The 13,014-nt window shown below is 47.5% G+C and overlaps 1 protein-coding gene across 1 annotated transcript in view; it reads right to left on the reverse strand.

Moving 5' to 3' along the window:
• CRTAP (cartilage associated protein) overlaps positions 1 to 2,813 on the reverse strand; it is a 153,984-nt gene extending 151,171 nt beyond the window's left edge. The window contains exon 1 of the mRNA XM_069214279.1: positions 2,039 to 2,813. Coding sequence (XP_069070380.1) covers positions 2,039 to 2,644 — 606 coding nt within the window. The 5' untranslated portion in view covers positions 2,645 to 2,813. The remainder of the gene's footprint in view (positions 1 to 2,038) is intronic.
• Between the last annotated feature and the right edge of the window lie 10,201 nt (positions 2,814 to 13,014).

Here is a 13,014-nt window from a genome sequence, read left to right on the forward strand (position 1 = left end):
TACTGGGTGACAAACTCAGTTTTCACAGGTTCTCTTGCAGTGCCCAACACACAGAAAATCGGGGCTATCGCTGATCCGGGCAAAGCCGACGTGATACAGCATGTCCAGGCTCACCTACTATTACATACCGCATAATCTATGTAACCACTACGAGGCAAATCTAGACTTTCCAGTGGGCGACTGCTTTGCTTATATATAATCTTCGGTCATGTCCCTGAAGCACACTGAAACACCTGGGAAGCATATGTTCAGCAAGATCTAATAGGAAACAGAATCCCAGTACAAAGAAGCAGATCTTTCGGAAAAGTATCTTTTTAAATGGGTTTACAAACACAAGCAGATCCTCTAAGGAGAATTCGGCTTTCCTTCCCTTCTTGGACCCAAAACAAGAACGGAAGATAAACACAAGTGGATGGGGCCCGTTTGCTGTCTTTAAACAACAAATGCCATCCATCTTTAGTGTGGTGGGGATGGTCTACATCTGAGCCAATGGGGGATTTGGAGTGGTCTTCTGAACTGGATAAATCCACACCAGTGTTTACATGCTTGGTACTATACAGCTAGCAAGAAGGAGAAACTGTCATGCCTACCGACTGTATGCCAATTGACTCACCATCTGTCTCACCTCTTTCCACCTGCTAGTTGCAACTTAGATTACTGTACTCACGCCATGGAATTCAGAAAGCAGCAATAGCCACCCTTGGGTGCACCACAAAGAGCCTGCCAATGGAAGCCAGCACCAGCAGCACTGGTCAAGCCTACCTACCCTCCATCATGCATCAGACTAGCCATCCCTCACCATTGCCGGCCCCACACCCCGACCTGTAGCGTACAAATTGCCTTTTTGTCCTCGGCAAACACTTTGCTTTTGTGTTTGCTGGAATCAGGTCTCCTGAGCAAGGTTAACACTCTGTAAATTAGGATTTGCCTATTAAGTTTGGCAGGCTTTATTTCCAGATAGGATAAAATATTACACATACCAATCACATACACTAATGAAGTAAACAACATCTACAATGCAAACTAAATTCTGCAGCATGTGTTATAAATAAGAAACTTTGTAATTCAACTCTTCCTTGGAAACACACTATTCACACATTTTGCTGTGAAGGTCCTGGGGCCTTTCACCATAAGCTTGCTGTTGCTATAGCAACTTAAGCTGCTCTGTATCAACGAGACACAATGATGGCCGAAAAACATCTAGGGTTTTTTTTTTTATGTTCCCCGCCATAGCCTAGCAACTTAGGCTGGGCTGTCCCAGTTGGAACTGGGCTAAACCTCTTCCCCTCGTCCCCTCTATGATCCCACACATTCTCTAAAGGGATGAAATAATATACACTCATAGTAATTTATTTGTGGTCAAGACCGACTCATGCATTTCTAGCCACAGCATTTTGCTGCCGTTGCATTAGTTACGTCATTTCCTGTATTATCGATCCACACTTGCCTATGCATGTTCATATATACGTACTTCTTTTAGAGCTTTTACGTCTAATGGGCTGAATTCAAAAATATTTTCTGAGTTTATTGTTGTTTAGATATACATAGAAATGTGTTCAATGTACCTAGCATCACACATACACTAACATATACAGATATCATAATGTTGGTACTTAGTAGTTTCACTCGCTTTTTTTGATATTGCTTAGTTCGAGGCACTGCTCTGAACTGAAAGCAGGCCGCCACATCAAAGATACTCTACCAACGTTAAGACAACACACTTTTCTGATTTTTCAATGGGCTACCTTCATGCATTTCTAATGTGAAACGTGGTACACCTCGAAATAAACAGCATTCTCATACACTGCTTCTGTATTTACACTTTTCCCTTGCACAAGTCAAAGCAGGGCTTCTACAACCACCTCTACACACCTAAGTAATTTAACTGTTCAGCTGTGGGGCGTGTCACATTCCATGCTAGCTATCTCTTGCCTCAGCCCACTTTAGCTACTGAGCACAATAAGATGAAAAACACCTGGGGACGGCGATTTAGTTTGCCGACGGGTATCGGGGAGGCAGCGCTCAGCTGTTTCCTCACCTTGAAGTATGCGTACTGCAGAAACTTGTAGGGCTCCCGGTCCAGAAACTCGTCTAGGGTCTGTCGGGGGGGCTGGGACTGCCTGAAGACCGGCAGCCCCTGCTTACAGCGTTTCAGACACTGCGTCCTCTGCAGAAGGTCTGCGAACACCCGCAGCTCGGGGAATCCTGCAAAGCGGTCGGCGGCGGCGGCAGCCTCCTGCGGCCACTCGAGGGGCTGCCCCTTGGCCTTCCGCGCCGCCTCGGTGGGCTGCCCCTTGTCCTCCAGCGGCCCCTCGGGCTCTTTGGGTACCTCCGGCGGCGGTCCCTCGGGGTCGGCCAGGCGGGCACTGCTGCAGTTCATGTTGCAGAAGGCCTCGCTGTCGCGCAGCAGGCGGTACAGCCTCAGGCTCACCTCCAGGTAGTGCACGCTCTCCTGCCACTTCTCGTTGGTGTACTGGTCCAGCCCGTACTTGTAGGCCGAGTCCAGCGGCATCAGCTCGTCCCGCGGGAAGCTCCTGAAACTGTAGCGCTCGTACTGGGCGCCACTCTCGCCGGCCAGCAGCAAGACGAGGATCAGCGAGGCCATGACGGCCAGCAGCGCCCGCAGCCTGAGGTGGAGAGGCATGGTGAATGCACGCAGCCAGCCGGACTAACCTTCCACGTACCCACAATCGGACACTTAGGAGGAGGAGACTTGAAAAGTTTCTCCCAACTCCCGTCAGACTTCCCACAGCTTGGGCGAGAGGAGTGGCATCCTTAGCCCCCGGTCTCTCCAGCACTCATAGGATCAGCTTGCAGAGGGGAGGAGAGAGCGGCAGAGACAACCCCCAAAGACAGCTTTCATAGAATCCATGCAGACCTCCTGTCTCCCAAGACCAATTATGTGTCCGACGAAAACGGCACCAATGGTATGGATTTGCATTGCACTACAGTTGCACGTGCCACCAGGGTAGCCAGCCAATTTTCACAATCGCTTGACCTCTGTGACATTACCTGAAGTGGTGTTTCTCTGTACGTGGAGTCATCGGTAGTTATAGAGCATATAAAGCCACTAGACAAGTCAGCTTCCAAATTCTAGGGACGATGGTGCTGAGTGTGACCTTTGACCGCTGTGACACCAGCGGACGTGCTGGCACCAACAGATATACGGCACTGAGGCAGCCACTGGATAGGTGGAAAAGAAGCTTTACGCCCTTAAAGCAAAAAAGTAAAGTTCGTACATCATCACTGATCGAAGACATGTCACAGAAGCTTTAAGATGCTATTAACTATTCTCTTACAGAAATGCACAACTTATTTGCACCTAGCATTTCGTGCATCAAAAATCTCTAAGTTAAACATGCTCACACACAATGTTCTGATTTTTTTTAAATTTAAATGCAGAATATATTTGAGCTGAAAAACGATGTGTAAATGGTTTTGTTGGAAAGTGTGTTACTGGCAGTGGTAACTATGAACCTACCACTGGCACCAAGGCCACCAACCAAATACAGGTTCAGTAAAGGTCCCAGTAAATTAGCCCCTTGCTCAACCCTTGGTAGCTATAACCGAGCAGGCAGGCCTAACTTAGGAGACAAGAGTGTAAAGCATTCAAAAACACCAATACAGTAAATAAGTGAGACACAACACACAATAAAAATCCCACACCAATTTATAAAAAATAGGTTATATTTTTATGAGTACATAGACACCAAAACAACAAAAATTCAATGTAGGGAACCAGAGATATGAATTTTAAAAGAATAAACACTTTCTAGCGCTTAGAAACACAAAGTGCCAACTTTACCAAAATTCTCCAAACTTCAGGAGGTGTTTCCTGAAGTCTTCCTTGCAGGTACAAAAGGTCCAAAACACAAACCCAAGAGTCTGGAATCTCCGGGTGGGTCCTTGGAACCAGTGATATGAATTTTTAAAAGAATAAACACTTCCTAGTGCTTAGAAACACAAAGCGCCAATTTTACTAAAATTCTCCAAACTTCTCCAATCTTCAGGAGGCGGCTCCTGAAGTCCCCCTTGCAGGTACAGAGGGTCCAAAACACAAATCCAAGGGTCCGGAATCTCCTAGATGGTCCTTGGAAAGGTGGACCACAATTCCTGCAATGCACCTGGCCAAATCCTTAAAAGTCCACTGGATGCACTCCAGGCTGGGGACTTTTGCTGGGGATGATGCAGGTGAAGCTCTGTTAACCTGTAGCTGCAGGGAGTCCACTCCTGAGTCCTTCTTGAAGCAAGGCACTGTCACCAGGGCTGTAGTACCAGATTGTGCAGCAGGCGCAGTTCACTGCAGGCCAAGGGTGCAGATCCAGATTCCAGCAGGGCAGTCTTTCTTTCTCTTGTAGTTTCAGGCAGCAGATCTGAGAGGCTATGCAGCTCTCCCATATTTATTCCCAGCTCCTGGGCAGCAGGAAGGGGGTCGCCCAACCAATAGAATGCAGCCTGACGCCCAGATGCATGACCACTTCCTGCAAAGTGTGGCGTATTCCTGCCCCAGAAAGCACCATTTTTCCAAAATCCATGATGTCTGAAACTAAGAGCTGACTAAACCATCCTCCAGTGTGGCTCATTTCCATAGCTCTCCTCCTTCTAACATCTGCAAATTCCTTCCTTAACCCTAGTATCTGACTGAGGGGTCCAGAAGGTGGGGGTTAGGTGATCTGGCATTCTCTCCTGTCTTGCTCTCCTTTGAGTTTGTATGTTTTATTACACCTCCCCCTGCTCATGCATTCCTGTGTAGCCCCTGAGCTGCCCTTCACCAGATATGCTCTGGACAGCCACTTAGCACTTAATCAAGCAGCTCTGCTAATACTGACTGACCAATCAAAAGGGACAGTCAGAAGGCTGGATTTTGGCTTACAGAAAGAAAAGCCTTATAACTTATTTTCTGTACAAGTTGTGATAAATTCACCAATGTCCAATTGCTGGATTTATCAAAACAAATCTTTTAAGTCCTTGAACTACTTTTCTGCGCTTTTCCTTACTATTTTTACCATGAAAATACCATATAGCAATGATAGCTTATGAAGGCAAGTATCTATAGTGGGGGAAAATAAAATGGTCAGTTTTCCCTTACCTGGGTTTATAAAACTTCTTTTATAAGACCCCTGCTTATGGTTACATGACCCCCGCCCCTGGGATACCTAGGGGAGATCCTGGGGGTACCTAATATGTGAAAATAAGGTAGATCATCACATTTAAAGTGCCCAAAGCACCAAAGTCGAATTGGGACACCATTTCCATGTAAATGCAGTCTGCAGAGTCAGGCTGCATTTTAAAATGACAGAAAACCTTCAGCAGTGCCCACATGCAAGTGCAAAAATTCTGCTGGGCCGCTAATCTCCATGCCCTATTATATAGGGGCTTATAGGCAGAGTGTACACCCTTGCCCATTATATACTAGGAACTTACAGGGTCTGTCAGGACAACCAAAAGGTTACACTAATACCCAGTGTACTCTACTACAAGTATGTGTTTTAACATAGCACTGGCCTGGGTCTGGTTAACAGAGTCCAGGGCACAGTCAGAGTCAGTTATCATCAGCACCAGTCAGCAACACAAAAAATGGGGATGAACGGGGCAAAAAGATGACTTTGCAACATGGCCCCCTCCCAAACGAAAGGTGATGGGTCACTAACCTGCACCCAGGTAGTCCTCATCAGCTAAGTGGAAAAATCTGGAAAGTCCATCTGCATTGGCATGTGCAACCCCAGGTCTGTGTTCCACTGTGAAGTCCATCCCCTGTAGGGAAATGGACCATCTCAAAAGCTTGGGATTCTCCCCTCTCATCTGCATGAGCCACCTGAGAGGTCTGTGGTCAGTCTGAACACGAAAGTGAGTACCAAACAGATATGGTCTCAGTTTTTTCAGGGACCAGACCACAGCAAATGCCTCCCTCTCAATGGCACTCCATTTTTGTTCTCTGGGTAGAAGTCGCCTGCTTATGAAGGCAACTGGCTGATCAAGGCCCTCATCATTTACCTGTGCCAACACTGCCCCAATTCCTCGCTCTGAAGCATCAGTCTGCACCACAAACTCCTTGGTGTAGTCAGGGGCCAGCAACACTGGCGCTGAACACATGGCAGCCTTCAGAGTGTCAAAAGTCTTCTGACACTCTGGAGTCCAAATCACTTTCTTTGGCCTCTTCTTAGAGGTAAGTTCAGTCAGAGGAGCCACAATGGTCCCATAGTTCTGAACAAATCTTCTATAGTACCCAGTCAGACCAAGGAAGGCCCTGACCTGTGTCTGGGTTGTAGGAGCTGTCCAATCCAAAATGGTTTGGATCTTAGCCTGGAGAGGTTGTACATGGCCTCCACCTACAAGATGACCCCGGTACACCACAGAACTCTGCCCTATCTGGCACTTGCTGGCCTTAATAGTCAGACCTGCTTGCTGAATGGCCTGAAGCACTTCCCTCAAGTGGTTTAAGTGATCCTCCCAAGTGGAACTATACACAGCTATATCATCCAGATATGCTGCACTGAACTGCTCCAACCCAGACAGGACCCTGTTCACCAACCTTTGGAAGGTGGTAGGGGCATTCTTTAAGCCAAAAGGCATTACTTTGAACTGGTAATGGCCATCGGATGTGGAGAATGCTGACCTCTCCTTTGCTCCTTCAGTGAGGGCAATCTGCCAGTATCCTGAGGTCAAATCAAATGTACTCAGATACCTAGCAGCCCCTAACCTATCAATGAGCTCATCAGCTCTAGGTATAGGGTGAGCATCAGTCTTTGTGACTGCATTCAGTCCTCTGTAGTCCATGCAGAACCTTAAATCCTTCTCCCCCCCCTGGGGATTAGGTTTGGGCACCAGCACCACTGGACTGGCCCATGGACTGTCAGAGGGCTCAATTACCCCCAAATCCAGCATCTTTGCTACCTCACCCTTAATGCTGTCTCTGACATGGTCAGACAACCTGTACAGTTTATTTTTGACAGGTGGGCTGTCACCAGTGTCAATGTGGTGCACACACCAATCAGTGACACCTGGTGTCAAAGAGAACAGACCAGCAAACTGCCCCAGCACCTGCTTGCAGTCTCTGTGCTGTTGGTCTGTCAGTTTGGGAGAGAGTACCACTCCCTCCACTGACCCATCTTGCATAGCACTGGAGAGGAGGTCCGGCACTGGCTCGGTTTCCTCCTCTTCTCCCTCATCTGTGACCAATAACATGGTCATGTCCGCCCTGTCATGGTAGGGTTTCAATCTATTGACATGCAGGACCCTATGAGGGTTTCTGGGGGTGTTCAGGTCTACCAGATAGGTAACCTCACCCTTCTTTTCAATGATTGGATAGGGCCCAGTCCACTTGTCATGAAGGGCCCTTGGAGCTACAGGCTCCAACACCCATACCAATTGTCCTGGAGTATACTCATGCATTGCAGCCTTCTGATCATACCAGTGCTTCATGAGCTCCTGGCTAGCCTCCAGTTTCCTGCTTGCCTTATACATGTACTCTGCCATGCGTGAGCGCAGGCCTAGCACATAGTCAAGCACATTGTCCTTTGCTTCCTTGAGAGGCTTCTCCAAAGACTCTCTCAGCAGGCACAATGGCCCCCTCACAGGATGCCCAAATAACAACTCAAAGGGACTGAAACCAACCCCCTTTTGTGGGACCTCCCTGTAGGCAAACAGTAGGCATGGAAGGAGAACATCCCATCTCCTCCTGAGTTTGTGAGACAACCCATTGATCATGCCTTTCAGGGTCTTATTAAACCTCTCCACCAGACCATTGGTCTGGGGATGATATGGGGTGGTGAACTTGTAGGTAACACCACATTCATCCCACATCGCCTTCAGATAGCTGGACAGGAAGTTTATGCCCCTATCTGAAACAACCTCTTTTGGGAAACCTACTCTGGTGAACACACCAAGCAGGGCCCTAGCCACCACAGGGGCAGCTATTGTTCTGAGAGGTATTGCCTCAGGATATCTTGTGGCATGATCCACTACCACCAAGATATATTTATTCCCTGATGCAGTAGGTGGTTCTAGGGGACCAACAATGTCCATCCCCACCCTTTCAAACGGGGTCCCAACCACTGGCAGTGGTATCAAGGGAGCCTTGGGCTTGCCCCCTGTCTTGCCACTGGCCTGACAGGTGACACAGGAGCTACAAAACTCCTTTACCTTCTGAGACATATGTGGCCAATAGAAATGGTTCACCAACCAGTTCCAAGTCTTGCTCTGCCCCAAATGTCCTGCCAAGGGGATATCATGACTCAAAGTCAGGATGAACTCTCTGTATTTCTGAGGCACCACCAACCTCCTGGTGGCCCCCTCCCTGAGGTTTCTGGCCTCAGTATAGAGCAGACCATCTTCCCAATAGATCCTGTGAAATCCACTGTCATTCTCTTTCTCTTGCTTTAAGGCAATCTGCCTCAAGCCCTCAAGGGTGGTACAGTCTCTCTGCCCCTGGCAAAACTCCTCTCTGGAGGGTCCACGGGCTCCTGTCAGTTCTGCCAAGTCTGACAGATCTGGTAGGGATGGAGTCCCATCGTCAGAGGTTATATCCTTCCCATCAGGGTCAGATTCCTCCTGTAGTTCTGGAGTTCCCTGGGCTGACTCCCCAGACCCAGCACCCTTGTCCCTGGAGGCTTGGCCCTTTGTTCCAGGGTCCAAGTGTCCAGCATTTTCCTTCTGAGCAGTCTGTGACCGGGTCACAGCACATACCCACTCAGGGAGCTCCAATATTCTCATATGGAGCCCTCTCTCCACTTCTGACCACTCAGATGCTTCGAGATCATTTCCCAGTAAACACTGTACTGGCAGGGCAGGTGACACAGCTACTTTCTTAGGGCCTGTCACACCTCCCCACTCTAAATCCACCTTAGCCATTGGATGGAGTTTGGTCCTGCTGCCTGCATAGGTCACCTGGTGAAACTCACCAGATAGCATTTGCTCTTGAGACACCAGTGTATCTCTCACCATAGTCACACTGGCTCCTGTGTCTCTCAGAGCCTCAACCTCCGTCCCATTGATGTTAAGCCTTTGCCTGTACTTGTCCATGCTTGGAGGTAATGTGGCTAGGGTTGCAAGATCCACCCCACCAAAGGATACTAAAGTTACTTCTGCCACTTCCCTACCCCTCTCTGGGGCACTCTCTACCCCCACACTTATACTAGCAATCCCTGGGGACTGCCCAACAGTGGAGGGCTTCTTTGTGCAGACAGCATCTCCTCTCTTGTGCCCTGGCTGACCACAGTCATAGCACTTTCCCACCTTTGAGGGATCAAAGAACCTACCCTTCTTTCCCTGATACCCCCTCCCCTTGAAGTTGGATTGGCTCGGGGCCCCCACTCCTTTCTCAGGTTTTTGTGGGTCTGTGGAGGACTCCTTCTGTTTTTGAGCTTCTTTCCCCTGGGCTTTCCCCTGGGAAGTGACCTGTCCTCCTTTCTTTTGGTCGCCCCCCTGGTGCTGATTGGAAACCCTGGTTCTGGCCCACTCATCAGCTGCCTTGACTAGTTCCCTAGGAATAGACAGCTTAGAGTCTACTAGATACTGGCGTAACCTCTCCTGTACACAATGAGTCAAAATGTGTTCCTTCAAAAATAAACTATACAATCCGTCATATGTGCTCACTTGATTACCAACAATCCAGCCCTCTAGTGCCCTCTCTGAGGTGTCCAAAAAATCCACCCAAGACTGTGTACTCACTTTCTGGGTGTCTCTGAACTTCACCCTGTACTGTTCTGGGGTCAAACCAAATTTCTCAACTAAGCATCTCCTCATGTGGGTGTAGGATTTAGCCTCCTCTCCCTGCAGGGTCAAGAGCCTATCCCTCCCAGCTACTGGAATCAGTTCCCACAAGAGTGAACCCCACTGCTTGGGGTGGGCCCCCCACATCTCAAGGGCCCTTTCACATGCAGTTAGCCATTTGTCAATGTCGTCCCCCTCTATGTATCTGGGTACTATTCCCTTGGGAAGCTTGGAATCAAACCCCCCACCTATGGGCACCTCAACATCTCCTTCATTGTCGCTGCCACCATTTCTCTTTGCTTTTTTCTCCTCCCACTGCTCCTTAGCTAACTCTAGTTTCTTCTGCTCCAAAGCTATTAAAGCTAATTGGGCCTCAAGCTGTCTCTCTGCAAGTGACAGTGGTGGTTCCTGAGTAGGGGCCCCTGCCCTCCTCCCACCATCTGAAGTTACAGACCTAGAATTGGAAGCAATGGAAGCTCTATCCTCCTCATCCTCCTCTGTGATGCGGTTGAAGGGAGCCACATCCCCCTCCCTTTCCCTCTCTGGGGCTGACCTGGCCCAGGCCTTCAGGGAACTAACCAATGCTGCCTTCCTAATCTTGGTAGTAGCAGGTAGCCCCCTCGCCTTACACAAAACTCTAAGCTCAGCCACATTGAGTTTAGTTAGTTTAGCCAGGTCCAGCTCCATGGTATCCCTAGTTTTGGGTCACAACAACTATCAGTCAGACTTAGAACAAATTTAGAAAAATCAAAACAATGGATTAAAAATCAACTTAGTCCAAATTTCTAAAATTCCAAAATCAAAAGTTTTGTTCTAAGGCAATTTAGCAGATTTTTACTGATCTCAACTTAAACACTGTATGGTGTAAATTGAACACAAGTCCTCATCCACACCGCTGAACACCAAAATGTTGGAAAGTGGGTTACTGGCAGTGGTAACTATGAACCTACCACTGGCACCAAGGCCACCAACCAAATACAGGTTCAGTAAAGGTCCCAGTAAATTAGCCCCTTGCTCAACCCTTGGTAGCTATAACCGAGCAGGCAGGCCTAACTTAGGAGACAAGAGTGTAAAGCATTCAAAAACACCAATACAGTAAATAAGTGAGACACAACACACAATAAAAATCCCACACCAATTTATAAAAAATAGGTTATATTTTTATGAGTACATAGACACCAAAACAACAAAAATTCAATGTAGGGAACCAGAGATATGAATTTTAAAAGAATAAACACTTTCTAGCGCTTAGAAACACAAAGTGGCAACTTTACCAAAATTCTCCAAACTTCAGGAGGTGTTTCCTGAAGTCTTCCTTGCAGGTACAAAAGGTCCAAAACACAAACCCAAGAGTCTGGAATCTCCGGGTGGGTCCTTGGAACCAGTGATATGAATTTTTAAAAGAATAAACACTTCCTAGTGCTTAGAAACACAAAGCGCCAATTTTACTAAAATTCTCCAAACTTTTCAATCTTCAGGAGGCGGCTCCTGAAGTCCTCCTTGCAGGTACAGAGGGTCCAAAACACAAATCCAAGGGTCCGGAATCTCCTAGATGGTCCTTGGAAAGGTGGACCACAATTCCTGCAATGCACCTGGCCAAATCCTTAAAAGTCCACTGGATGCACTCCAGGCTGGGGACTTTTGCTGGGGATGATGCAGGTGAAGCTCTGTTAACCTGTAGCTGCAGGGAGTCCACTCCTGAGTCCTTCTTGAAGCAAGGCACTGTCACCAGGGCTGTAGTACCAGATTGTGCAGCAGGCGCAGTTCACTGCAGGCCAAGGGTGCAGATCCAGATTCCAGCAGGGCAGTCTTTCTTTCTCTTGTAGTTTCAGGCAGCAGATCTGAGAGGCTATGCAGCTCTCCCATATTTATTCCCAGCTCCTGGGCAGCAGGAAGGGGGGCGCCCAACCAATAGAATGCAGCCTGACGCCCAGATGCATGACCACTTCCTGCAAAGTGTGGCATATTCCTGCCCCAGAAAGCACCATTTTTCCAAAATCCATGATGTCTGAAACTAAGAGCTGACTAAACCTTCCTCCAGTGTGGCTCATTTCCATAGCTCTCCTCCTTCTAACATCTGCACATTCCTTCCTTAACCCTAGTATCTGACTGAGGGGTCCAGAAGGTGGGGGTTAGGTGATCTGGCATTCTCTCCTGTCTTGCTCTCCTTTGAGTTTGTATGTTTTATTACCCCTCCCCCTGCTCATGCATTCCTGTGTAGCCTCTGAGCTGCCCTTCACCAGATCTGCTCTGGACAGCCACTTAGCACTTAATCAAGCAGCTCTGCTAATACTGTTAGCACTGACCAATCAAAAGGGACAGTCAGAAGGCTGGATTTTGGCTTACAGAAAGAAAAGCCTTATAACTTATTTTCTGTACAATTTGTGATAAATTCACCAATGTCCAATTGCTGGATTTATCAAAACAAATCTTTTAAGTCCTTGAACTACTTTTCTGCGCTTTTCCTTACTATTTTTACCATGAAAATACCATATAGCAATGATAGCTTATGAAGGCAAGTATCTATAGTGGGGGAAAATAAAATGGTCAGTTTTCCCTTACCTGGGTTTATAAAACTTCTTTTATAAGACCCCTGCTTATGGTTACATGACCCCCGCCCCTGGGATACCTAGGGGAGATCCTGGGGGTACCTAATATGTGAAAATAAGGTAGATCATCACATTTAAAGTGCCCAAAGCACCAAAGTCGAATTGTAAATGCAGTCTGCAGAGTCAGGCTGCATTTAAAAATGACAGAAAACCTTCAGCAGTGCCCACATGCAAGTGCAAAAATTCTGCTGGGCCGCTAATCTCCATGCCCTATTATATAGGGGCTTATAGGCAGAGTGTACACCCTTGCCCATTATATACTAGGAACTTACAGGGTCTGTCAGGACAACCAAAAGGTTACACTAATACCCAGTGTACTCTACTACAAGTATGTGTTTTAACATAGCACTGGCCTGGGTCTGGTTAACAGAGTCCAGGGCACAGTCAGAGTCAGTTATCATCAGCACCAGTCAGCAACAAAAGAAATGGGGAGCAACAGGGCAAAAAGATGACTTTGCAACAGGTTTGTTAAACACACATAATGGCACACTTTAGCAATACCTGTATTCCAATGAAGAACCTTCAAACAGTACTGGCGTTCTGTTTTTACAGCAGCATTTGACGTGACAGATCCTTCAGACCTATACATATAATGAGACAGGAAAAACAGCAAGTCCCAGAATGCAAAGTCTTTTCTTTGCTACAGTGTCACTATTGTCTCAAGATGTTACATTATATGATTCCTGTACAATTG

This window comes from Pleurodeles waltl, chromosome 2_1, assembly GCF_031143425.1.
Source record: "Pleurodeles waltl isolate 20211129_DDA chromosome 2_1, aPleWal1.hap1.20221129, whole genome shotgun sequence".
In the NCBI taxonomy this organism is placed as follows: domain Eukaryota; kingdom Metazoa; phylum Chordata; class Amphibia; order Caudata; family Salamandridae; genus Pleurodeles; species Pleurodeles waltl.